Source organism: Schistocerca americana, chromosome 4 (assembly GCF_021461395.2).
Source record: "Schistocerca americana isolate TAMUIC-IGC-003095 chromosome 4, iqSchAmer2.1, whole genome shotgun sequence".
Taxonomy (NCBI): Eukaryota; Metazoa; Arthropoda; class Insecta; order Orthoptera; family Acrididae; genus Schistocerca; species Schistocerca americana.
The window spans coordinates 834,753,625-834,778,254 of NC_060122.1; the positions used below are offsets into that span (position 1 = coordinate 834,753,625).

Here is a 24,630-nt window from a genome sequence, read left to right on the forward strand (position 1 = left end):
CTAGCTATGCGGCAACGATGCAGTTTACTTCCGACACGTCCATGTTGATGATACGTCGAGCAGTGGCTGAAGGAAATAGAATCATACATCCGTTAATATAACGTTAACAAACTAAATAAACTAATGAGACGTTCTCTACTGATGATCGACCCTCACCGCTGAGAGATAATTTCCTTTTTTTTATTTATTGCATTTTCGTGCTCACAAAGAAGGGCAGTACGCATAAGTAAGGTATCTTCGGTCTTACAGATATTGATTACAAGTATCTTGAATGGAAATACACAAAAAGATGATGAAATGTCCGAATTTCATCAAACTGAATCGAGCGATCTTGTTGTGGTGGTGGGTGTTAGCGATAGGGGGTTGGAGTTGGCGTTGCAGTGCTGCTGTTGGTGCTTGTGTTGTAGCTCAACTGAAAATCGGCTTCAGTGGCGTGATTACCAGCTCCAGCTATACAACCTGGACGGAATGGCGTGGAATTGTGGGACAGAAAAAGGAGGCGGCACATGGGTAGAGTGCTGGGCAGTTTGTGTGGGTTTCGAAAAGTGAGTTTGTCAAGTATGTATTTCGAGTGCTGGATTAGTGGAATAGGATTTGTCTCTGCTTATGATTCGGGCGTAAGGGAGGGAAGCAGTGCTGTCCAGGGTGAGATGGGGGTGGGGGCTGGCATTATACAGCGGTATCCAGTCGGGAGGAAGCGAAATGCCGCTAGTTGTGGCACTACTTTTCTGTGGTATCAAGGTGAAATACAGGAACGGACTGGCAGTGTATTGTAATTTATTGGAGAGCGTTGACTCGCACAAATGGAAGTATTCTTTGGAGAACTGTGGTAATGGATGAGGAACATAATGAACCGTCTGGAAATAGTTATGTATCAATAGGGCAAATAAGAACTGTTAATGCATGTTTGGTGTGGGGACGTTTAGTTTTGTATGTATAGGAGTAGGTTATGAGGATAGGCTGCAGGGGTTACGCAGATGTGGGAATTGTTGAATCAGACTTTGGCTCAGGAGGTTCAAAAATGGTTCAAATGGCTCTGAGCACTATGGGACTCAACTGCTGAGGTCATTAGTCCCCTAGAACTTAGAACTAGTTAAACCTAACTAACGTAAGGACATCACAAACATCCATGCCCGAGGCAGGATTCGAACCTGAGACCGTAGCGGTCTTGCGGTTCCAGACTGCAGCGCCTTTAACCGCACGGCCACTTCGGCCGGCAGCTCAGGAGGTGATTGACTTCGTAGTGAGGACGTGTGTGAGGGTTTTACGGTCTCGGTTCAGGCGTTTGAAGCACCGGTATTATTGGGATTGTTAGTTAAATTACCCTTCAAAAAGCCGTTTACATAGCATGTACACTGAAGCTCCAAAAATTACTGGTTTAGGCATGCGCATTCATATACAGAGATGTGTAAACAGGCAGAATACGGCGCTGCGGTCGGCAACGCCTATATAACACAACACGTGTCTGCCGCAGTTGTTACGTCGGTTAGTGCTGCTACAATAACAGGTTATCAAGATTTAAGAGAGTTTAAACGTGGTGTTGTAATCGGCGTACGAGCGATGGGACACAGCATCTCCGAGGTAGCGATGAAGTGGGGATTTTCCCGTACGACCGTTTCACAAATACTCGACATCGCTGCGGCCGGAAAAAGATCATGCGAGAACGGGACCAACGACGACTGACGAGAGTCGTTCAACGTGACAGAAGTGCAACATTTGCGCATATTCCTGCAGATTTCAATGCTGGACCATCAGAGATGTCAGGGTGCGAACGATTCAACGAAATATCATTGATCTACATCTACATCTACATTTATACTCCGCAAGCCACCCAACGGTGTGTGGCGGAGGGCACTTTACGTGCCACTGCCATTACCTCCCTTTCCTGTTCCAGTCGCGTATGGTTCGCGGGAAGAACGACTGTCTGATAGCCTCCGTGCGCGCTCTAATCTCTCTAATTTTACATTCGTGATCTCCTCGGGAGGTATAATTAGGGGGAAGCAATATATTCGATACCTCATCCAGAAACGCACCCTCTCGAAACCTGGCGAGCAAGCTACACCGCGATGCAGAGCGCCTCTCTTGCGGAGTCTGCCATTTGAGTTTGTTAAACATCTCCGTAACGCTATCACGGTTACCATATAACCCTGTGACGAAACGCGCCGCTCTTCTTTCGGAGCCGAAAGCCCACTCGTATACCCTTGATGCACGACACAAAACATTACGGTTCGCCTGGGGCCGTCAACAACGACATTGGACTATTGATGACTGGAAACATGTTGCGTGGTCGGACGAGTTTCGTTTCAAATTGCATCGAGTGGATGGACGTGTACGCGTATGGAGACAACGTCTTGAATCCGTGGACCTGCATGTCAGCAGTGGACTTTTCAAGCTGGTGGAGGCTCTGTAATGGTGTGGAGCGTGTGCAGTTGGAGTGATATGAGACCCTTGATACGTCTAGAGACGACTCTCACAGGTGACACGTACGTAAGGATCCTGTATGATCACCTGCATCCATTGTTGTTCATTGTGCATTCAGACGGACTTGGGCAATTCCAGCAGCACAGTGCGACACCCCACACATGCAGAATTGCTACAGAGTGGGTCCAGGAACACTCTTCTGAGTCTAAATACTTCCGCTGGCCACCAAACTCCCAAGGCATGAACATTATTGAGCATATCTGGGATGCCTTGCAACGTGCTGTTCAGAAGAGATCTCCACCCTCTCGTAGTCTTACGGATTTATGGACAGCCCTGCAGGATTCATGGTGTCAATTACCTCCAGCAGTACTTCAAACATTAGTCGAGTCCATGCCACGTCGTATTGCGGCACTTCTGCGTGCTCGTGGGGGTCCTACAAGATATTAGACAGATGTACTAGTTTCTTTGGCTCTTCAGTGTAATAGCGATTATTTCTTTGCTATTATGGCGATTGTCTTCGTTGGAGTCTCGGACAGTATGCCTCCAGCATGTGTATCCTCAACTCTACAATAACAAAATTTTTTGTATGCGTTCGGATGCTTGACGTTGGCTACTTGTGCGTATCGAAAAGCATCGGTAATAAACATCTGCAAATAGTAATACATACAAAGTCCGCATCCCCATGTTAAGCCACTGGGTCACAGACGACGTAAAAGGTACACAACAGCACGTTCTGCGTCTGTTCACCGAAGGACAAAGAGGGAAAATAGGGTCACTGGCTAGAGGAGAGAAACTGCACGGTCATCAGGTACAATGACTCAGCGAACTGGCGAAGAAAAGTCCGTCAAAGAACTGCGCCGCGCGTCTACAAAAACGATGGCGTGACGGCGCAAGGGTCGGGAGAGAAGAGTAGGGAACGGGGCTACTGCCGCGAACTTCATTTGTAGTCGCTGTCCCCAAGCCGAAGCTCCTAGCAGACGATGTACACATCCGCACAATTAGCGTCCTACTGAAAAACCACATCCTTTGCAATCAAATTCACTGCTCTAGCAGTGATAGGTGTGATTTGAGTATCAATCTATTGTACAAGAATGTCATATCTTTGCTCTCGAGCTGTTACATGTGAGCGAGCGGCGATGTTGTAAGCTGTACTGCAGGGTTAGGTTATCTTCTTTGGTGTGTACGTAGGCTCAGTAGCAGATAGTGGATTGCTGTGTTGAAGTGAGGAAGCAGTTGTAATGTTACGTTTGAAATGTAAAGTCTCAATTTATCGATAACTTTAATTAAGCTGATAATGTAATGGTAACTGATCTGAGAAGGCGGAAGTGTAATGGAATCTTAACTTACGTGAAGAGGACTTATAAGGTAATTTTTTTGAAGTCACTCCTTTATTATTGCAGCCTCATTTTTCACCTACCTTTCTCTTACAGTTGTTAACTGATCACGGTTTTTTCAAAAGTAGGAGAGGAACCTAGTGTGTTCCGAAACTACTTCGATTTGCAACTAACAGAGAACTCATTGCGCCTCACGAGTGTCTCTATGTAGGTACAGTAATTTGGAGCTGTAGCATAGTGGCGCGCAAGGCAGAGCAGTACTGCACCGCATTATCCAGATTTGCGCAAAACAGAGGTAAGGACTAAATATTTTGATGTTTTTTTATTCAATCAGGGCCAACTTATGTCATTCAGAGACAGTTAGATTTTTCTGTGTTGTGTATCAGTTTTAATTCTGGGATCTGGGATCAGTTTTGCAAAACTACGTCAAAGTTCATTATCCAGGCAGTTTATACTGTTCAAAATTCTTGCAGTCATATTATTACTTTACCTGTATTAAAGGCTTGCATTCAATCAGGGCCAACTTATGTCATTCAGAGACAGTTAGATTCTTCTGTGTTGTGTATCAGTTTTAGTTCTGGGGTCTGCGATCAGTTTTGCAAAACTACGTCAAAGTTCATTATCCAGGCAGTTTATACTGTTCAAAATTCTTGCAGTCATATTATTACTTTACCTGTATTAAAGGCTTGCATTCAATCAGGGCCAACTTATGTCATTCAGAGACAGTTAGATTTCTCAGTGTTGTGTATCAGTTTTAGTTCTGGGATCTGGGATCAGTTTTGCAAAACTACGTCAAAGTTCATTATCCAGGCAGTTTATACTGTTCAAAATTCTTGCAGTCATATTATTACTTTACCTGTATTAAAGGCTTGCATTCTAATTACGACAGTTTAATTTTCTATTACGATGCATCATTACTTCTGCGCAGCTCTTATTATTCAGCCGGCCGTTGTGGAAGAGCGGTTCTAGGCGCTTCAGTCTGGAACCGCGCGACCGCTACGGTCGCAGGTTCGAATCCTGCATCGGGCATGGATGTGTGTGATGTCTTTAGGTTAGTTAGGTTTAAGGGAACTGATGACCTCAGATGTTAAGTCCCATAGTGCTCAGAGCCATCTTTTCTTATTATTCGAAACAGAGCATAGCAGTCATATTTTAATTATTTAAAGAGAACTTTCAACATTACCTACGATAAAAGATGAATAATTGCACAGTATAGTTCCTCTCATCAAAACCACCTGTATTACTGTCATAGATGCATTTGCGGTGTTTGTTGTTGCACTGTCCGGCATATAGTAACCATAGATATTTCAGTTATTTATCATTTCTCTCCCCCCATGAACCATAGACCTTGCCGTTGGTGGGGAGGCTTGCGTGCCTCAGCGATACAGATGGCCGTACCGTAGGTGCAACCACAACGGAGGGGTATCTGTTGAGAGGCCAGACAAACGTGTCGTTCCTGAAGAGGGGCAGCAGCCTTTTCAGTAGTTGCAGGGGCAACAGTCTGGATGATTGACTGATCTGGCATTGCAACACTAACCAAAACGGCCTTGCTGTGCTGGTAATGCGAATGACTGAAAGCAAGGGGAAACCACAGCCGTAATTTTTCCCGAGGGCACGTAGCTTTACTGTATGGTTAAATGATGATGGCGTCCTCTTGGGTAAAATATTCCGGAGGTAAAATAGTCCCCCATTCGGATCTCCGGGCGGGGACTACTCAAGAGGACGTCGTTATCAGGAGAAAGAAAACTGGCATTCTACGGATCGGAGCGTGGAATGTCGGATCCCTTAATCTGGCAGGTAGGTTACAAAATTTAAAAAGGGAAATGGATAGGTTGAAGTTAGATATAGTGGGAATTAGTGAAGTTCGGTGGCAGGAGGAACAAGACTTTTGGTCAGGTGAATACAGAGTTATAAATACAAAATCGAATAGGGGTAATGCAGGAGTAGGTTTAATAATGAATAAAAAAATATGAGTGCGGGTAAGCTACTACCAACAGCATAGTGAACGCACTATTGTGGCCAAGATAGACACGAAGCCCATGCCTACTACAGTAGTACAAGTTTATATGCCAACTAGCTCTGCAGATGATGAAGAAATTGATGAAATGTATGATGAGATAAAAGAAATTATTCAGGTAGTGAAGGGAGACGAAAATTTAATAGTCATGGGTGACTGGAATTCGGAGTATGAAAAGGGAGAGAAGGAAACATAGTGGGTTAATATGGATTGGGGGAGAGAAATGAAAGAGGAAGCCGTCTGGGAGAATTTTGCACGGAGCATAACTTAATCATAGCTAACACTTGGTTCAACAATCATAAGAGAAGGTTTTATATATGGAAGAATCCTGATGATACTAGAATGTATCAGATAGATTATATAATGCTAAGACAGAGATTTAGGAACCAGGTTTTAAATTGTAAGACATTTCCAAGGGCAGATGTGGACTCTGACCACAATCTATTGGTTATGAACTGTAGATTAAAACTGAAGAAACTGCAAAAAGGCGGGAATTTAACGAAATGGGACCTGGATAAACTGACTAAACCTGAGGTTGTACAGAGTTACAGGGAGAGCAAGAGGGAACAATTGACAGGAATGGGGGGAATAAATACAGCAGAAAAAGAATGGGTAGCTCTGAGGGATGAAGTAGTGAAGGCAGCAGAGGATCAAGTAGATAAAAAGATGAGGGCTAGTAGAAATCCTTGGGTAACAGAAGAAATATTGAATTTAATTGATGAAAGCAGAAAATATAAAAACGCAGTAAATGAAGCAAGCAAAAGGGAATACAAACGTCTCAAAAATGAGATCGACAGGAAGTGCAAAATGGCTAAGCAGGGATGGCTAGAGGACAAATGTAAGGATGTAGAGGCTTATCTCACAAGGGGTAAGATAGATACTGCCTACAAGAAAATTAAAGAGACCTTTGGAGAAAAGATAGCCACTTGTATGAATATCAAGAGCTCAGACGGAAACCCAGTTCTAAGCAAAGAAGGGAAAGCAGAAAGGTGGAAGGAGTATATAGAGGGTCTATACAAGGGCGATGTACTTGAGGACAATATTATGGAAATTGAAGAGGATGTAGATGAAGATGAAATGGGAGATACGATACTGCGTGAAGCGTTTGACAGAGCACTGAAAGACATGAGTCGAAACAAGGCCCCGGGAGTAGACAACATTCCATTGGAACTACTGACGACCTTGGGAGAGCCAGTCCTGACAAAACCCTACCATCTGGTGAGCAAGATGTATGAGACAGGCGAAATACCCTCAGACTTCAAGAAGAATATAATAATTCCAATCCCAAAGAAAGCAGGTGTTGACAAATGTGAAAATTACCGAACAACCAGTTTAATAAATCACAGCTGCAAAATACTAACGCGAATTCTTTACAGACGAACGGAAAAACTAGTAGAAGCCGACCTCGGCGAAGATCAGTTTGGATTCCGTAGAAATGTTGGAACACGTGAGGCATTATTGACCCTACGACTTATCATAGAAAATAGATTAAGGAAAGACAAACCTACATTTCTAGCGTTTGTAGACTTAGAGAAAGCTTTTGAAAATGTTGACTGGAATACTCTCTTTCAAATTCTAAAGGTGGCAGGGATAAAATACAGGGAGCGAAAGGCTATTTACAATTTGTACAGAAACCAGATGGCAGTTATAAGAGTCGAGGGACACGAAAGGGAAGCAGTGGTTGGGAAGGGAGTGAGACAGGGTTGTAGCCTCTCCCCGATGTTATTCAATCTGTATATTGAGCAAGCAGCGAGGGAAACAAAAGAAAAATTCGGAGTAGGTACTAAAGTCCATGGAGAAGAAATAAAAACGTTGAGGTTTACCGATGACATTGTAATTCTGTCAGAGACAGCAAAGGACTTGGAAGAGCAGTTGAACGGAATAGATAGTGTCTTGAAAGGAGGATATAAGATGAACATCAACAAAAACAAAACGAGGATAATGGAATGTAGTCGAAGTAAGTCGGGTGATGCTGAGGGAATTAGATTAGGAAATGAGACACTTAAAGTAGTAAAGGAGTTTTGCTATTTGGGGAGCAAAATAACTGATGATGGTCAAAGTAGAGAGGATATAAAATGTAGACTGGCAATGGCAAGCAAAAAGCGTTTCTGAAGAAGAGAAATTTGTTAACATCGAGTATAGATTTAAGTGTCTGGAAGTAGTTTCTGAAAGTATTTGTATGGAGTGTAGCCATGCATGGAAGTGAAACATGGACGACAAATAGTTTGGACAAGAAGAGAATAGAAGCTTTCGAAATGTGGTGCTACAGAAGAATGCTGAAGATTAGATGGATAGATCACATGACTAATGAGGAGGTATTGAATAGGGTTGGGGAGAAGAGAAGTTTGTGGCACAACTTGACCAGAAGAAGGGATCGGTTGGTAGGACATATTCTGAGGCATCAAGGGATGACCAAATTAGTATTGGAGGGCAGCGTGGAGGGTAAAAATCGTAGAGGGAGACCAAGAGATGAATACACCAAGCAGATTCAGAAGGATGTAGGTTGCAGTAAGTACTGGGAGATGAAGAAGCTTGCACAGGATAGAGTAGCATGAAGAGCTGCATCAAACCAGTCTCAGGACTAAAGACAACAACAACATCATTTCTGTGACGTAACTGATAACCCAGTGCCCCAGTAGGCTGGTACAGGGGCAGAAGACGGAATCCCTATTGAAAATATTTAGGGGGGAACTTGCCATTCCGGCATATGCCTGACAACCAAGGGAAGCCTCGCAATAACCTTTCTCATTAGTGGGGGATAGGACTATTTTAATTAACTTCTGGGTCGATGTTACCTCTCGCTACAGACAACAATTAAAATCTGATGTTACATATTACACTCAAACACTTCTACATTTATTTACATTAGTGCAGTGTGTGTATTTGATAGTGTTCCTTTAGTTCGATGCAATGTTCCTTCAGATATGCATGCATGACCGAAGGGACAGACACTGCACAAAATCGACAGCCGCATTCGCAATTTGCGAATGCATTTCGTGCTTTAACACGGCTATCGGTTTTCGACAGTGTCTGTTCCTTCGGGCATGCATACATCGAACTATAGAAACACTATTAAATACAGACACTGCAGTAATGTATTTCAAGCCACAGCCAAGGCAATCCTGTGCGGCTGGTCCCGGCGGAGGTTCGAGACCTCCCTCGGACATGGGTGTATGTGTTTGTCCTTAGGATAATTTAGGTTAAGTAGTGTGTAAGCTTAGGGACTGATGACCTTAGCAGTTAAGTCCCATAAGACTTCACACACATTTGGACATGTTTCCAAGGCAATCTCACGAGAAAAATAAATAAGTCTCTCCCTGTGTGGGAATCACATCACTGTACGAGGGTTGAGGGAAGCAAACGCTGGAACATACGGAGATTGGGGTCAGTCCTGGACACATGCTCGGATAGGCAAAGTTTTTATGGTAACCGCCGGCGACAAGCAGGAAATCCGTGTTCGAAACCCGGTCAAGCACAATTTTTCATTTGTTTCCGGCAAATTGTTTGGCTGACGTGGTACCGTTTCCGCAATTTGCGAATACATTTCATGACTATTATGTGTCTCGATCGCAGTACCTATTTTCTTAAAATGCCTTAAGCGTTTAGCAATCGCCATTTTCAAAGGCTACAAAAACACATACACTTGTGATGGTAATACCACAATACGTACATTTACACACTGAAACAGAGAACTCATCATAAATACATAATTTAATTCGTGCGTAATAAGCCAAATGGATATATGCAATACGGATATAAAGTATCTAGTCAACGAGTTTGTTTGCGTGGCCATCCTCCGCAGCAAGTACAGATATATTTGTCTTATAGAGCAAGACAAGACCTTTTTATATTTATGAAACAGATATAGACAAAAGTAGATTACAAATTCAAATGGTTCAAATGGCTCTGAGCACTATGGGACTTAACATCTGAGGTCATCAGTCGTCTAGAACCTAGAACTACTTAAACCTAACTAACCTAAGGACAGCACACAACACCCAGCCATCACGAGGCAGAGAAAATCCCTGACCCCGCCGGGAATCGAACCCGGGCGTGGGAAGCGAGAACGCTACCGAACGACCACTGCAAGGAACATAAAAACGCATTCAGATTAAGTAATTATAAGAAATCAGCAATTGCGAGTCGTATACACGAAATAGGCCGCTCCCTCAGGGAACAGAGGTAGACTTGGTAATCTTATGCTTAGAAGTGAAAGGGAAAGAAGTCGACTTGCTAGAATAATTGGAGATAGTCATTCATGAAAATGAACTAGCAATACTTTGAATGCAGAAGTGGAAGACATCGAAATGGGATTTCTTGGCTTTGTAGAATCATTTTTGTGGCAGACACATGAGTATTAATTTGTGATATCTCTATAAGGAATAATTAGAAGCCGACGATCATAGGCTTAGGAAACAAGCAGGCGTCCACTAGAGCAGTGTTATGGCTGAGGCAGTATCCGCAGTCGTACGGTATTACCGTGGACATGTCAGTTCACAACAACCCGCGCAGCTCAACAGAAGTACCAACTTGACAGTCGCGGAGCCCAAGGCAGAGCAGTAGGACTCGGCGGGAACTGCCTTCGGTGTGAGTTAGGACTGCCACCGACAGATGTCTACGAATTTGCTGTAAGACGAGGAACCACAGTCAAATGTTTTTCCATTCTGTTTTACCTTCAGAGCGCAGCAATTAATACTATTGGTAGATTTTTTTGGTGTAACTTCGTAAGAAATGTTTAACAATCTGGTAATGAGAGCACTGTATCTCGAAACGCGTTGTTGAGCTGGGTGTAAGACAAAAATGGGTTGAATTATTACTGTAAAATCTGATATGCACGAAAGTTTTTACGTATGTAATGTATTCCCTATTTTTTTCGTTTCGACTACAAGAGCGGATTGTTTAAGATCTGGCCTACTGCAGCGACACGGTTCTATCCAGTCATTATGCCAAGAGGTTAATAGTGGAGCAGCAATGTTCCAAATGAGCCCGCTGTGTCAACTGTTTATTTATTCGTGTACTGATATAAGCATTTATTTCACCTGCATTCATTTCAGGACGATAAAAAACGCCTGTGAATTCACGTACGCTGATAAATACAGCCGTGTAAAATCAGAAAAAAAGAGCGCTTTAGGATCAGTCTCTCCATCGCACACAGACTGCAGTAGCAAGTTACAGTGCTGATGAAGAGCGACGATAATTGATATGGTCAGTCGATGCACTGGCGTCCCTTGTAATCTTCCAAGTTTGTGCACAGCTGAATGAGCAGGCGCTACTCACACACTCGTCTGAAGCGCTAAACTGCGCAACGATTTCGACGGACGTCCTCCCAGTGTCCCTCCTAGTTGATTCTCTGCGAAAAACCAAGTGGCACACTTCCCAGCAACGTGCCGAAGCGTCATGCGCTGATCTGCGAATGCGTACGGCGGTTCTCGGTTCCGAAGCAAGGCCGCAGACACACCTCGCTTTATACGTGAACACCCTCCATGTGGCGCATGTTACTTGTTCGATGACGTGACTTTATCTATTATACAGTATGAACATTAGATCCTAGCTAAGTACCTCGCGTTTATTGGTGGGCCTTCCGCGTGACACTGGTTAATTACGCCAAGAGAGACAACAGTTGATGTTCTGTACACTATTTACGGTTTCCTAGGTTCGACACTATACAGGGTGTTAAAAAAAGGTACGGCCAAACTTTCAGGGAACATTCCTCACACACAAAGAAAGATAATATGTTATGTGGACATGTGCCCGGAAACGCTTACTTTCCATGTTAGAGCTCATTTTATTACTTCTCTTCAAATCACATTAATCATGGAATGGAAACACACAGCAACAGAACGTACCAGCGTGACTTCAAACACTTTGTTACAGGAAATGTTCAAAATGTCCTCCGTTAGCGAGGATACATGCATCCACCCTCCGTCGCATGGAATCCTTGATGCGCTGATGCAGCCCTGGAGAATGGCGTATTGTTATCACAGCCGTCCACAATACGAGCATAAAGAGTCTCTACATTTGGTACCGGGGTTGCGTAGACAAGAGCTTTCAAATGCCCCCATAAATGAAAGTCAAGAGGGTTGAGGTCAGGAGAGCCTGGAGGCCATGGAATTGGTCCGCCTCTACCAATCCATCGGTCACCGAATCTGTTGTTGAGAAGCGTACGAACACTTCGACTGAAATGTGCAGGAGCTCCATCGTGCATGAACCACATGTAGTGTCGTACTTGTAAAGGCACATGTTCTAGCAGCACAGGTAGAGTATCCCGTATGAAATCATGATAACGTGCTCCATTGAGCGTAGGTGGAAGAACATGGGGCCCAATCGAGACATCACCAACAATGCCTGCCCAAACGTTCACAGAAAATCTGTGTTGATGACGTGATTGCACAATTGCGTGCGGATTCTCATCAGCCCACACATGTTGATTGTGAAAATTTACAATTTGATCACGTCGGAATGAAGCCTCATCTGTAAAGAGAACATTTGCACTGAAATCAGGATTGACACATTGTTGGATGAACCATTCGCAGAAGTGTACCCGTGGGGGCCAATCAGCTGCTGATAGTGCCTGCACACGCTGTACATGGTACGGAAACAACTGGTTCTCCCGTAGCACTCTCCATAAAGTGACGTGGTCAACGTTACCTTGTACAGCAGCAACTTCTCTTAGGGTGACATTAGGGTTATCGTCAACTGCACGAAGAATTGCCTCGTCCATTGCAGGTTTCTTCGTCGTTCTAGGTCTTCCCCAGTCGCGAGTCTTAGGCTGGAATGTTTCGTGCTCCCTAAGACGCCGATCAATTGCTTCGAACGTCTTCCTGTCGGGACACCTTCGTTCTGGAAATCTGTCTCGATACAAACGTACCGCGCCACGGCTATTGCCCCGCGCTAATCCATACATCAAATGGGCATCTGCCAACTCCGCATTTGTGAACATTGCACTGACTGCAAAACCACGTTCGTGATGAACACTAACCTGTTGATGCTACGTACTGATGTGCTTGATGCTAGTACTGTAGAGCAATGAGTCGCATGTCAACACAAGCACCGAAGTCAACATTACCTTCCTTCAATTGGGCCAACTGGCGGTGAATCGAGGAAGTACAGTACATACTGAGGAAACTAAAATGAGCTCTGACATGGAAATTAAGCGTTTCCGCACATAACATCTTTTCCTTATTTGTGTGTGAGGAATGTTTCCTGAGAGTTTGGCCGTACCTTTTTGTAACACCCTGTATAACTACTCACATCTGGCGTATAACTTTCCTGGGTCTAGTTAAGAAAAAGAGAACCGCTGTTGCACCCTTCTTGTTATTCTAGTACTGTCTTTTGAAAGAAGGTTCCAGAAATGTGATCTGATATTTTCCCAGAGGAATGTTTAATATTCAGACATGTGACGGGAGCAACCATTCGAAGCACAAAGCTCTAGAAAACAAGTGCATACCTGAAGAGCTGTGGGCACTTGTTCATCTTCGCTACTGTGAAACACGTCTTTCCTACTGATCAAGTGCTCATAGCACTTAAGGTATGCGCTTTAGAGCCCATGTTTCCTACTTTTTTGCTTGGAATGATCGCTCCTGTCATATCCCTGAGTACTGACCATTTCCCCGGGGACACTCTGAACACGCCAGCTCTCAACCCCACCACCACTCCGCTCCTGTCATTACTCGTGCAGCCTCCTTGGCTGGTGCTGGCGACACTGGGGAAGGCGGTGCCAGGCTTTGAACTGTGGTCTCCGGTGTCCGTGATATCGCCATGTGGTGCAGACCTCACTATACGGAACGCTTTGCTTTTTCTCGGCTCAGTACATGGTTCCATGCCTGATGTAGGCTACTAAATTTAACGAGTCCTGGTCCCTACTTCAACGATCTCTTTAATTACGCAGTCCCAGAACGGGTAGAACTGCCTAAGTATCTTGGTTTTGTTGTAATCTGTAGTATGGCCAGCTCTTAAACTACGGTCGGGCTCCGCTGATTTGGTTGTCTGGTTTCAATCAGTGTTGCATCTATATTCACGGCACCTCTCTTCTACAGTGTGTACACTTTCCCCATTATATGACTTTCCGCATGGGCAGGGAATTTGGTAGACCCCTGGTTTGCGAAGGCCTAGCTCATCCTTTCCTGAGCCCATTAATATCAAGGCCGTATAGGATGAACGAAACACACATTGGATGATTGTGTCGTTCCTACATTCTGCTGACTTTTCTGGAGGTATTTAGGACAAAGGAGATACACGCCAGCGATTTCCGCTTTTTCTTCCTGCTGTTGTCTAGATACAACACACGCCTTATCTGCTTGCTGCTATATCCATTCCTCCAGTATGTCTCCAGGTACTTCATCTCAGTTTCAAGGCTGTCTTGGCCGCAGATGACTCGCGTCCTGTGAACGGATGTGCATAAAACGCCTTCTCGCTAGGAGTTGTGGCGACTCCTGGAGGCGTGGAGAGCTTACGACCTGATCCGATCAGATATCCGAAAATTCTACAAGGTTGCTGACCATACACGAGGATTTCTCCAAGTGTCGTCGCCACCGTACGAACGGGGCTGCGGCATTGATCACATGCAATTCACTAACATATTGTAACTATTTTGGAGGGTTCTTACATTCGAGAACATTTTCTGTCGCACATAAAATAAAATCTCTAACGTGTGATCTACAGCTTAGCTATGACAGACACTCTACATTCCCGCCAAAATGCTGCAACATAGCAGCGTGTTCTATCCGTGAGATGTATGTTCTATGAGCAATCCACAAAAACATTATGACTTGTTATGTCCTCTAACGGAATAACATAGACACTCTGTTCAAAAGTATCCGGACACCTGTCAATGCGCATTAATATGCGGTGTGTTCCTTTGTGTCTTTATCACGGTGATCTTTGATGGGGACAGTTTGAATGAGGTGTGTCAATATCTGTGGAAGAATGTCGCCCATTCTTCCTTCAAGAGCCGAAACCAGAGAAGTTAGTGATGTTGGACACTGGGATCGCCACAGGAATCGACGTTCTTGAAATGGTTCAAATGGCTCTGAGCACTATGGGACTTAACTTCTGAGGTCATCAGTCCCCTAGAACTTAAAACTACTTAAAGCTAACTAACCTAAGGACATCAGACACATCCATGCACGAGGCAGGATTCGAACCTGCGACCGTAGCAGTCGCGCGGTTCCAGACTGAAGCGCCTAGAACCGCTTGGCCACCGTGGCCGGCCGACGTTCTTACTCATCCCAAAACTGTTCCGCTGGATTCAGATCTGGACTCGGGGCAGGCCACTTCATTTCAGGAGTGTTATTTTCCACAACACACTGCCTCACAGAAGCTGCTTTGACAGGCTGCACTGTTACGCTGATACAATCATCCCCTTTGTACTGTTCCTCTACTGAACGCAGAACACGAGGATGTAAAATAAGTTCATATCCTCCCGAATTTGAAATTTCCTGAAGCGCTGTAAGGGGACCATACCTTGACTAGAAGAAACACCCCCATACCGTAACATTACCCCCTATGTACTTCGGTGTTGGCACTGCATACGATAGTAGGTAACGTTCTCGAGGCATTTGCCGAACCGAAACCCTTCCACCGCATCGCCACAGAGTACAGCGTGATCCGTCACTCCATTCGTTTCCAGTCGTCCAGTGTCCAGTGGCTCCGCCCCTTACACCACCTCCAACGCCCCTCAGCACTGAGTACTCAAGTGCGTGGCTTGTGAGGAGCTGCCCGACCACTGTACGACAGTCCCACGTAATAAATATGACACACAACACAGGAATGTTGTTGTTGTTGTTGTTGTCTGCAGTCCTGAGACTGGTTTGATGCAGCTCTCCATGCTACTCTATCCTGTGCAAGCTTCTTCATCTCCCAGTACCTGCTGCAACCTACATCCTTCTGAATCTGCTTAGTGTATTCATCTCTTGGTCTCCCTCTACGATTTTTACCCTCCACGCTGCCCTCCAATACTAAATTGGTGATCCCATGATGGCTCAGAACATGTCCTACCAACCGATCCCTTCTTCTTGTCAAGTTGTGCCACAAACTTCTCTTCTCCCCAACCCTATCCAATACTTCCTCATTAGTTATGTGATCTACCCATCTAATCTTCAGCATTCTTCTGTAGCACCACATTTCGAAAGCTTCTATTCTCTTCTTGTCCAAAGTATTTATCGTCCATGTTTCACTTCCATACATGGCTACACTCCATACTAATACTTTCAGAAACGACTTCCTGACACTTAAATCTATACTCGATGTTAACAAATTTCTCTTCTTCAGAAACGCTTTCCTTGCCATTGCCAGTCTACATTTTATATCCTCTCTACTTCGACCATCATCAGTTATTTTGCTCCCCAAATAGCAAAACTCCTTTACTACTTCAAGTGCCTCATTTCCTAATCTAATTCCCTCAGCATCACCCGACTTAATTCGACTACATTCCATTATTCTCGTTTTGCTTTTGTTGATGTTCGTCTTATATCCTCCTTTCAAGACACTATCCATTCCGTTCAACTGCTCTTCCAAGTCCTTTGCTGTCTCTGACAGAATTACAATGTTATCGGCGAACCTCAAAGTTTTTATTTCTTCTCAATGGATTTTAATACCTACTCTGAATTTTTCTTTTGTTTCCTTCACTGCTTGCTCAGTATACAGATTGAATAACATCGGGGACAGACTACAACCCTGTCCCACTCCCTTTCCAACCACTGCTTCCCTTTCATGCCCCTCGACTCTTATAACTGCCATCTGGTTTCTGTACAAATTGTAAATAGCCGTTCGCTCTCTGCATTTTACCCCTGCCACCTTCAGAATTTGAAAGAGAGTATTCCAGTCAACATTGTCAAAAGCTTTCTCGAAGTCTACAAATGCTAGAAACGTATGTTTGCCCTTCCTTAATCTAGCTTCTAAGATAAGTCGTAGGGTCAGTATTGCCTCACGTGTTCCAATATTTCTACGGAATCCAAACTGATCTTCCCCGAGGTCGGCTTCTACTAGTTTTTCCATTCGTCTGTAAAGGAATAAGAGATGAAAAATCTGTATACGAAGGAATACGTACTAAGTCAAGTCCATAGCTACCTAAAACTTAAAATACAAATAAATTTAAGGAAACGTAGGAAATGACAAATCTTAAACGTAAAATACACGGAACTTGGTAACAGAACTCAAAGGGCGACAACAGTACACTTTATCAAAAATGTGTATGAAATCTTATGGGACTTGACTGCTAAGGCCATCAATCCCTAAGCTTACACACTATTTAACCTAAATTATCCTAAGGACAAACACACACACACACCCATGCCTGTACACTTTATCTTATGTACCCTTTACACTAGTATAATTGCAGGACATGCGTGCAGGTTAATTTGCGCTCTCGCAGCAACTTACTGGGCCGTAATCGCATCCAACATTGAGTCGTCCATCCAACGTGCGGCGCGGAGTATGTCTCGAGGGTCGTACGGGCAAGGATACATCTTCTCACCCAGTTCCTCGAGGTCGCAGTAGCAGAAAGCCGTTGACAGGTGCACCAGCACCTGCAAATCCCCAAAAAGAAAAGAAAAATAAGAAATACTCGTGATACACCACTCGCATAATGCACACGTTGTGTACGATTGTGGTATCACGAAAAATCCAACGAGCCGCGCCAGCAGCAGCCACAGGGGGCCAAATATTCTGAAGATGGCTTGCAGATAAGCCGAAACTGGTTAATAAAGAAATATTATTGCGATCTCGACTGTTCATTTTAACTTAAATATAGCATCGAGCCGCTGCTCTCCGAACACTATGTTGTCAAAGTTTATGTACTTACTTTTTTTCCTCCACAAATAGAACCATTTTCTAATACATTTAATTTAATATTAATAAAATAAATTTAAAGAAACTGAAAAGCATAACATTAAAACATAAACTTAAAATAAATGTAAAGAAACAGAAAAACATAAAAATGAGGTTTAAACCAAAAATAGACGAACGAAAAACAATAAAAAGCGTATTTACAAAGCAGGAACGACGAAAAAGGTGAAAACGAACGGAAAGGTACTGGGCAGTTCGTAAACAAAAAAAAAAATCCTACTGAGAAAGATTCCCAGAAAATGAGTGACTGAGGTGCTCCAATGAGGCCGTAAAAACAGAATAACCATAATGTGTAACTTACACGATATTTCTTCATGCAATAGCAACAATATATGCATTGAAGGAATAGTGTGCTAAATGATCAGAGAATTATCCAGATTACGACGCCACCAATCGTCAAATGTGGATTTGTTCTTTTGTTGTCAGTCCTGAGACTGGTTTGATGCAGCTGATCATGCTACTCTATCCTGTGCAAGCTTTTTCATCTCCCAGTACCTACTGCAACCTACATCCCTTTGAATCTGCTTAGTGTATTCATCTCTTGGTCTCCCTCTACGATTTTTACCCTCCACGCTGCCCTTCAATATTAAATTGGTGATCCCTTGATGCCTCAGAATATGTCCTACCAACCGATCCCTTCTTCTAGTCAAGTTGTGCCACAAACTCCTCGTCTCCCCAATCCTATTCAATACCTCCTCATTAGTTATGTGATCTATCCATCTAGTCTTCAGCATTCTTCTGTAGCACCACATTTCGAAAGCTTCTATTCTCTTCTTGTCCAAACTATTTATCGTCCATGATTCACTTCCATACATGGCTACACTCCATACAAATACTTTCAGGAACGACTTCCTGACACTTAAATCTATACTCGATGTTAACAAATTCCTCTTCTTCAGAAACAGTTTCCTTGCCATTGCCAGTCTACATTTTACATCCTCTCTACTTCGACCATCATCAGTTATTTTGCTCCCCAAATAGCAAAACTCATTTACTACTTTAAGTTTCTCATTTCCTAATCTAATACCCTCAACATCACCCGACTTAATTCGACTACATTCCATTATCCTCGTTTTGCTTTTGTTTATGTTCATCTTATATCCTCCTTTCAAGACACTATCCATTCCGTTCAACGTCTCTTCCAAGTCCTCTGCTGTCTCTGACAGAATTACAATGTCATGGGCGTACCTCAAAGTTTTTATTTCTTCTCCGTGGATTTTAGTACCTGCTCGGAATTTTTCTTTTGTTACCTTCACTGCTAGCTCAATATACAGATTGAATAACATCGGGGAAAGACTACAACCCTGCCTCACTCCCTTCCCAACCACTGCTTCCCTTCCATGCCCCTCGACTCTTATAATTGCCATCTGGTTTCTGTACAAATTGTAAATAGCTTTTCGCTCTCTGTATTTTACCCCTGCCACCTTCAGAATTTGAAAGAGTATTCCTGTCAACATTGTCAAAAGCTTTCTCTAAGTCTACAAATGCTGGAAACGTAGGTTTGCCTTTCCTTAATGTAGCTTCTAAGATAAGTCGTAGGGTTAGTATTGCCTCACGTGTTCCAACATTTCTACAGAATCCAAACTGATCTTCCCCGAGGTCGGTTTCTACCAGTTTTTCCATTCGTCTGTAAAGAATTCGCGTTATTATTTTGCAGCTGTGGCTTATTAAACTGATTGTTCGGTTATTTTGACATCTGTCAACACCTGCTTTCTTTGGGATTGGAATTATTATATTCTTCTTGAAGTCTGAGGGATTTATATAATTTAAATACACAACTCGGTTCGGATAGGCATGATCCCATTACCAAGTTCTATAAATAAAGAAAACTAAATAATTATTTCAAGTACTGTAATGAATACACATGCTTTTTATGTAGTATTACGTACCTTAAAAGTATTACGCTATTAGATATAATCAGAAGCATGCAATCAGCAAAAATGAGGAAACAAGTGAAGCACTGAGAAGGCTTGATATGATGCTGTGTACACACCATTGGCGGGTATATGGATTAGAGTTGGAATTCTCTGAGACAAGCAGAACAGACTCCAAGAGTGCGTCAGGCCTGGTAGGGTATATAAGGGGCGTGCGCAGCATCAGATATCGAGTGATTACTGCAAAGGACGCGGAGACGCTGCGTATTCGTCAAAGACCGAGCGAGGTGGCGCAGTGGTTAGCACACAGGAAGCATTTGGGAGGGTGACGGTTCAAACCCACGTCCGGCCATCCTGTTGTAGGTTTTCCGTGATTTCGCTAAATCGCTTCAGGCAAATGTCCGGATGATTTCTTTGGAAGGACACTGCCGACTTCCTTCCCCGTCCTCCTCTCCCCCGAGATAAACTAACCAATCAATTCGTGTGAGACAGCGTTCCCAGTGCCTGGCGGAGTTTTGGAGGGGCATCATCATCAGTCCCCATTTGGCTGGCTGGTTGAATCGTGACAGTGGTCCGATGGCGGACTGCATGGGAGCGTGAGGGCAGACATCTTGTCCTCAACGTTCCGTTGGACCACCTCTCATGGCCGTACTGGGCACCAGGCACATCGTAACGCCTTGACAACTCCTCCTGCCTTCGGGGAACAAGTAAAGGAAACAATACCAGCAGCAACTCAGAGATTTATACCAAATAAATTAACAAACGACGGAGCTGATGCCCCACGGTACACAAAACGGGTCAGAAAACTGTTGCCTGCATCTCGTGGTCGTGCGGTAGCGTTCTCGCTTCCCACGCCCGGGTTCCCGGGTTCGATTCCCGGCGGGGTCAGGGATTTTCTCTGCCTCGTGATGGCTGGGTGTTGTGTGCTGTCCTTAGGTTAGTTAGGTTTAAGTAGTTCTAAGTTCTATGGGACTGATGACCATAGATGTTAAGTCCCATAGTGCTCAGAGCCATTTGAACCATTTTTAGAAAACTGTTGCAGAAACAACGAAACAAACATGCCAGATTTAAACGGTCGCAAAATCTCCAAGCTCGGCCATCTTTTACAGAAGCTCGAAATTTAGCGCGGGCTTCAATGCGAGATGCTTATAATACGAGGTGCATTCAAGTTCTAAGGCCTCCGATTGTTTTCCTAATTAACTACTCACCCGAAATCGATGAAACTGGCGTTACTTCTCGACGTAATCGCCCTGCAGACGTACACATTTTTCACAACGCTGACGCCAGCGGCGAAGGCTTCTTTAGGAGTTGGTTTTGACCACTGGAAAATCGCTGAGGCAATAGCAGCACGGCTGGTGAATGTGCGGCCACGGAGAGTGTCTTTCATTGTTGGAAAAAGCCAGAAGTCACTAGGAGCCAGGTCAGGTGAGTAGGGAGCATGAGGAATCACTTCAAAGTTGTTATCACGAGGAAACTGTTGCGTAACGTTAGCTCGATGTGCGGGTGCGTTGTCTTGGTGAAACAGCACACGCGCAGCCCTTCCCGGACGTTTTTGTTGCAGTGCAGGAAGGAATTTGTTCTTCAAAACATTTTCGTAGGATGCACCTGTTACCGTAGTGCCCTTTGGAACGCAATGGGTAAGGATTACGCCTTCGCTGTCCCAGAACATGGACACCATCATTTTTTCAGCACTGGCGGTTACCCGCAATTTTTTTGGTGGCGGTGAATCTGTGTGCTTCCATTGAGCTGACTGGCGCTTTGTTTCTGGATTGAAAAGTGGCATCCACGTCTCATCCATTGTCACAACCGATGAAAAGAGTGTCCCATTCATGCTGTCGTTGCGCGTCAACATTGCTTGGCAACATGCCACACGGGCAGCCATGTGGTCGTCCGTCAGCATTCGTGGCACCCACCTGGATGACACTTTTCGCATTTTCAGGTCGTCATGCAGGATTGTGTGCACAGAACCCACAGAAAATGCCAACTCTGGAGGCGATCTGTTCAACAGTCATTCGGCGATCCCCCAAAACAATTCTCTCCACTTTCTCGATCGTGTCGTCAGACCGGCTTGTGCGAGCCCGAGGTTGTTTCGGTTTGTTGTCACACGATGTTCTGCCCTCATTAAACTGTCGCACCCACGAACGCACTTTCGACACATCCATAACTCCATGACCACATGTCTCCTTCAACTGTCGATGAATTTCAATTGGTTTCACACCACGCAAATTCAGACAACTAATGATTGCACGCTATTCAAGAAAGGAAAACGTCGCCATTTTACGTATTTAAAACAGTTCTCATTCTCGCCGCTGGCGGTAAAATTCCATCTGCCGTACGGTGTTGCAATCTCTGGGACGTATTGCAATGAACGTGGCCTCATTTTGAAACAATGCGCATGCTTCTATCTCTTTCCAGTCCGGAGAAATAAAATCGGAGGCCTTAGAACTTGAATGCACCTCGTAGTTTCCACAGCGAAACTTTGTCTCGAAGCCTGGGAGATAATGGAAAGAGATCCTGGTCGTATGTGAAATATGCTAGCGGCAACATACAATGAATCCTTCTCTGCGCGATAGCAATGGAGATACTATCGAAGACAGTGCTGACAAAACAGAGTTACTAAACAGAGCCTTCAGAAATTCTTTCACCAATGAAGACGAAGTAAATATTGCAGAATTCGAATCAAGAACAGCTGCCAATATGAGTAACATACTGTAGAAGTAGATAACCTCGGGGCAATGTAGCAACTTAAATCACTTAATAAAAGCAAGTCTTCTTCTGGTCCAGACTATATACCAGTTAGCTTCCTTCCGGAGTATGCTGATGCATTAGCTCCTTACTAAACAATCTTATGCAACCGTTCGCTCCACGAAGATCCGTACCCAAAAACTGGAAAGTTGCACAGGCCACACCAACGTTCAAGAAAGGTAGTAGGAGTAATCCACTTAATTACAGGCCCATATCATTAACGTCGATATGCATCAAGATTTTGGAACATATATTGTGTTCGAACATTATGAATTATGTCGCAGGAAACTCTCTATTGACACACAGTCAACACCGATTTAGAAAACACCGCTCTTGTGAAACGCAGCTAGTTCTACAAGAACAAAGCTCTGGGTGCTATTGTCAAGGCTTTGCAAATAGATTCCGTATTTCTGGATTTCCGGAAGTCTTTCGATACTCTGCCACACAAGCGGCTTGTAGTGAATCTGCGTGCTTATTGATATCGCCTCAGTTATGTGACTGGATTCGTGATTTCCTGTCAGAGAGGTCACCGTTCGTAGTAATTGACGGAAAGTCATCGAATAAAACAGAAGTGATTTCTGGCGTTCGCCACGGGACTGTTATAGACCCTTTGCTGTTCCTTATCTATATAAACGATTTGGGAGACTATCTGAGCAGCCGTCTTAAATTTTTTGCAGATGATCTTGTCATTTATCGACTATTAAAGTCATCAGAAGATGAAAAAAATTGCAAATCGATTTAGATAAGATATCTGTATGGCGCGCAAATTGGAAATCGACCTTAAATAACGAAATGTATGAGGTCCTCCACATGACTGCTAAAAGTAATCCTGTAGACTTCGGCTGCACGTTAAATCAGTCAAGTCTAGAGGCCGTAAATTCAACTAAATACTTGATAATTACAATTACGAACAACTTAAATTGGAAGGAACACGTACAAAATGTTGTGGAGAAGGCTAACCAAAGACTGCGTTTTATTGGCAGGACACTTAGAAAATGTAACAGCCTTACTAAGGAGACTGCCTACACTACGCATGTCCGTCCTCTTTCAGAATACCGCTGTGCGGTGTGAGACTGTTACCAGATAGGATTGACGGAGAACATCGAAAAACTTCAAAGAAGGGCAGCAAGTTTTGTATTGTCGCGAAATAGAGGAGACAGTGTCACTGAAATGATACAAGATTTGAGAGGAATCTTCTCACCAAATTCCAATCACCAAGTTTCTCCTCCGAATGCGAAAATATTTTGTTGACGCCGACCTACATAGGGAGAAACGATCACCATGATAAAATAAGGGGAATCAGAGCTCACACGGAAAGATACAGATCTTCGTTCTTTCCGCGCGCTATACGAGATTGGAATAATAGAGAATTGTCAAAATGGATCGATGAACCCTCTGGCAGGCACTTGACTGTAATTTGCAGAGTATCCATGTAGAGGTAGACTCCCTGCTACATTCTTTCTCACCCGAAACCATTGCTCAGACACAAGCGGCTGTCAGAGAATTGCCGTTCCACGCGTAGTCTGTCGATGACACCACAACACAAACGGCCGCGTTGGGAGCGGTGCCAAAATCGTAAAGCGTGGACAGTTGATGAATGAGGGCACACTGCATTCAGCGATGAATCGCGGCCCTGCACTACTCCGAATGACAATCGTCGGTAAGTTTGGCGGGAACCTGGGGAGGTGTTCCAGTGTCCCAGTTAGTCTTGCGGAGGCACGGCGGTTTTACTCTTGCGGTCATGGTGTGGGGAGGCATCGGGTATGACTTCAGGTCATGGCTTGTAGTGACTGAGGGAACTAAGATGGCACAGCGCTACGTCAAGGACATCCTGTGTCCTCACATATTACCTCTTCTACATCTACATCTACATCTACATTGATACTCCGCAAGCCACCCAACGGTGTGTGACACTATCGAGACGCCATTTTTTATCAGGACAACGCTCGTCTGCATATGTCACCTGTCTCTGTGAACTGCCTGCTTCATGCTGAGGTACTCGAGTGGTTAGCAATATCCGCAATAGAAATGAAGTTCCATTTCCTTTCCTCCCCCCTCTCTGCGCGATATTTTCATAGATAGTGTGTGTCATGAAATAACAGTCTTAATTACTGGCAGCGCTAAACACTCTCTCAGACTCTCTCTTTTCACTGACTAATGAAAGACAAGTGTCATTCACCTACGAAAGATTGTAAATACATTGTGACGCATACATCAGTGACAACCAATGATACGGCTGTCGACTCAAGGATGTTTGAACATCTGTACGTCTGCGTCATAGTAAGAACTAAAATCATTTTTAGACCATCATTACAACGTCTGCGCCTCTTGCGCTTTGACAGAATACAGTAATATTCACTGGTGTATACGCAACACTTGGAAAACAATCGAATGC

The 24,630-nt window shown here is 44.1% G+C and overlaps 1 protein-coding gene across 1 annotated transcript in view; it reads right to left on the reverse strand.

The window, feature by feature from the left end:
* The window catches only part of LOC124612576 (putative fatty acyl-CoA reductase CG5065), a 429,978-nt gene that overhangs the window by 131,258 nt on the left and 274,090 nt on the right, over positions 1 to 24,630 (reverse strand). The window contains exon 4 of the mRNA XM_047140860.1: positions 17,152 to 17,297. Within this exon, the coding sequence (XP_046996816.1) occupies positions 17,152 to 17,297 (146 nt within the window). The remainder of the gene's footprint in view (positions 1 to 17,151; positions 17,298 to 24,630) is intronic.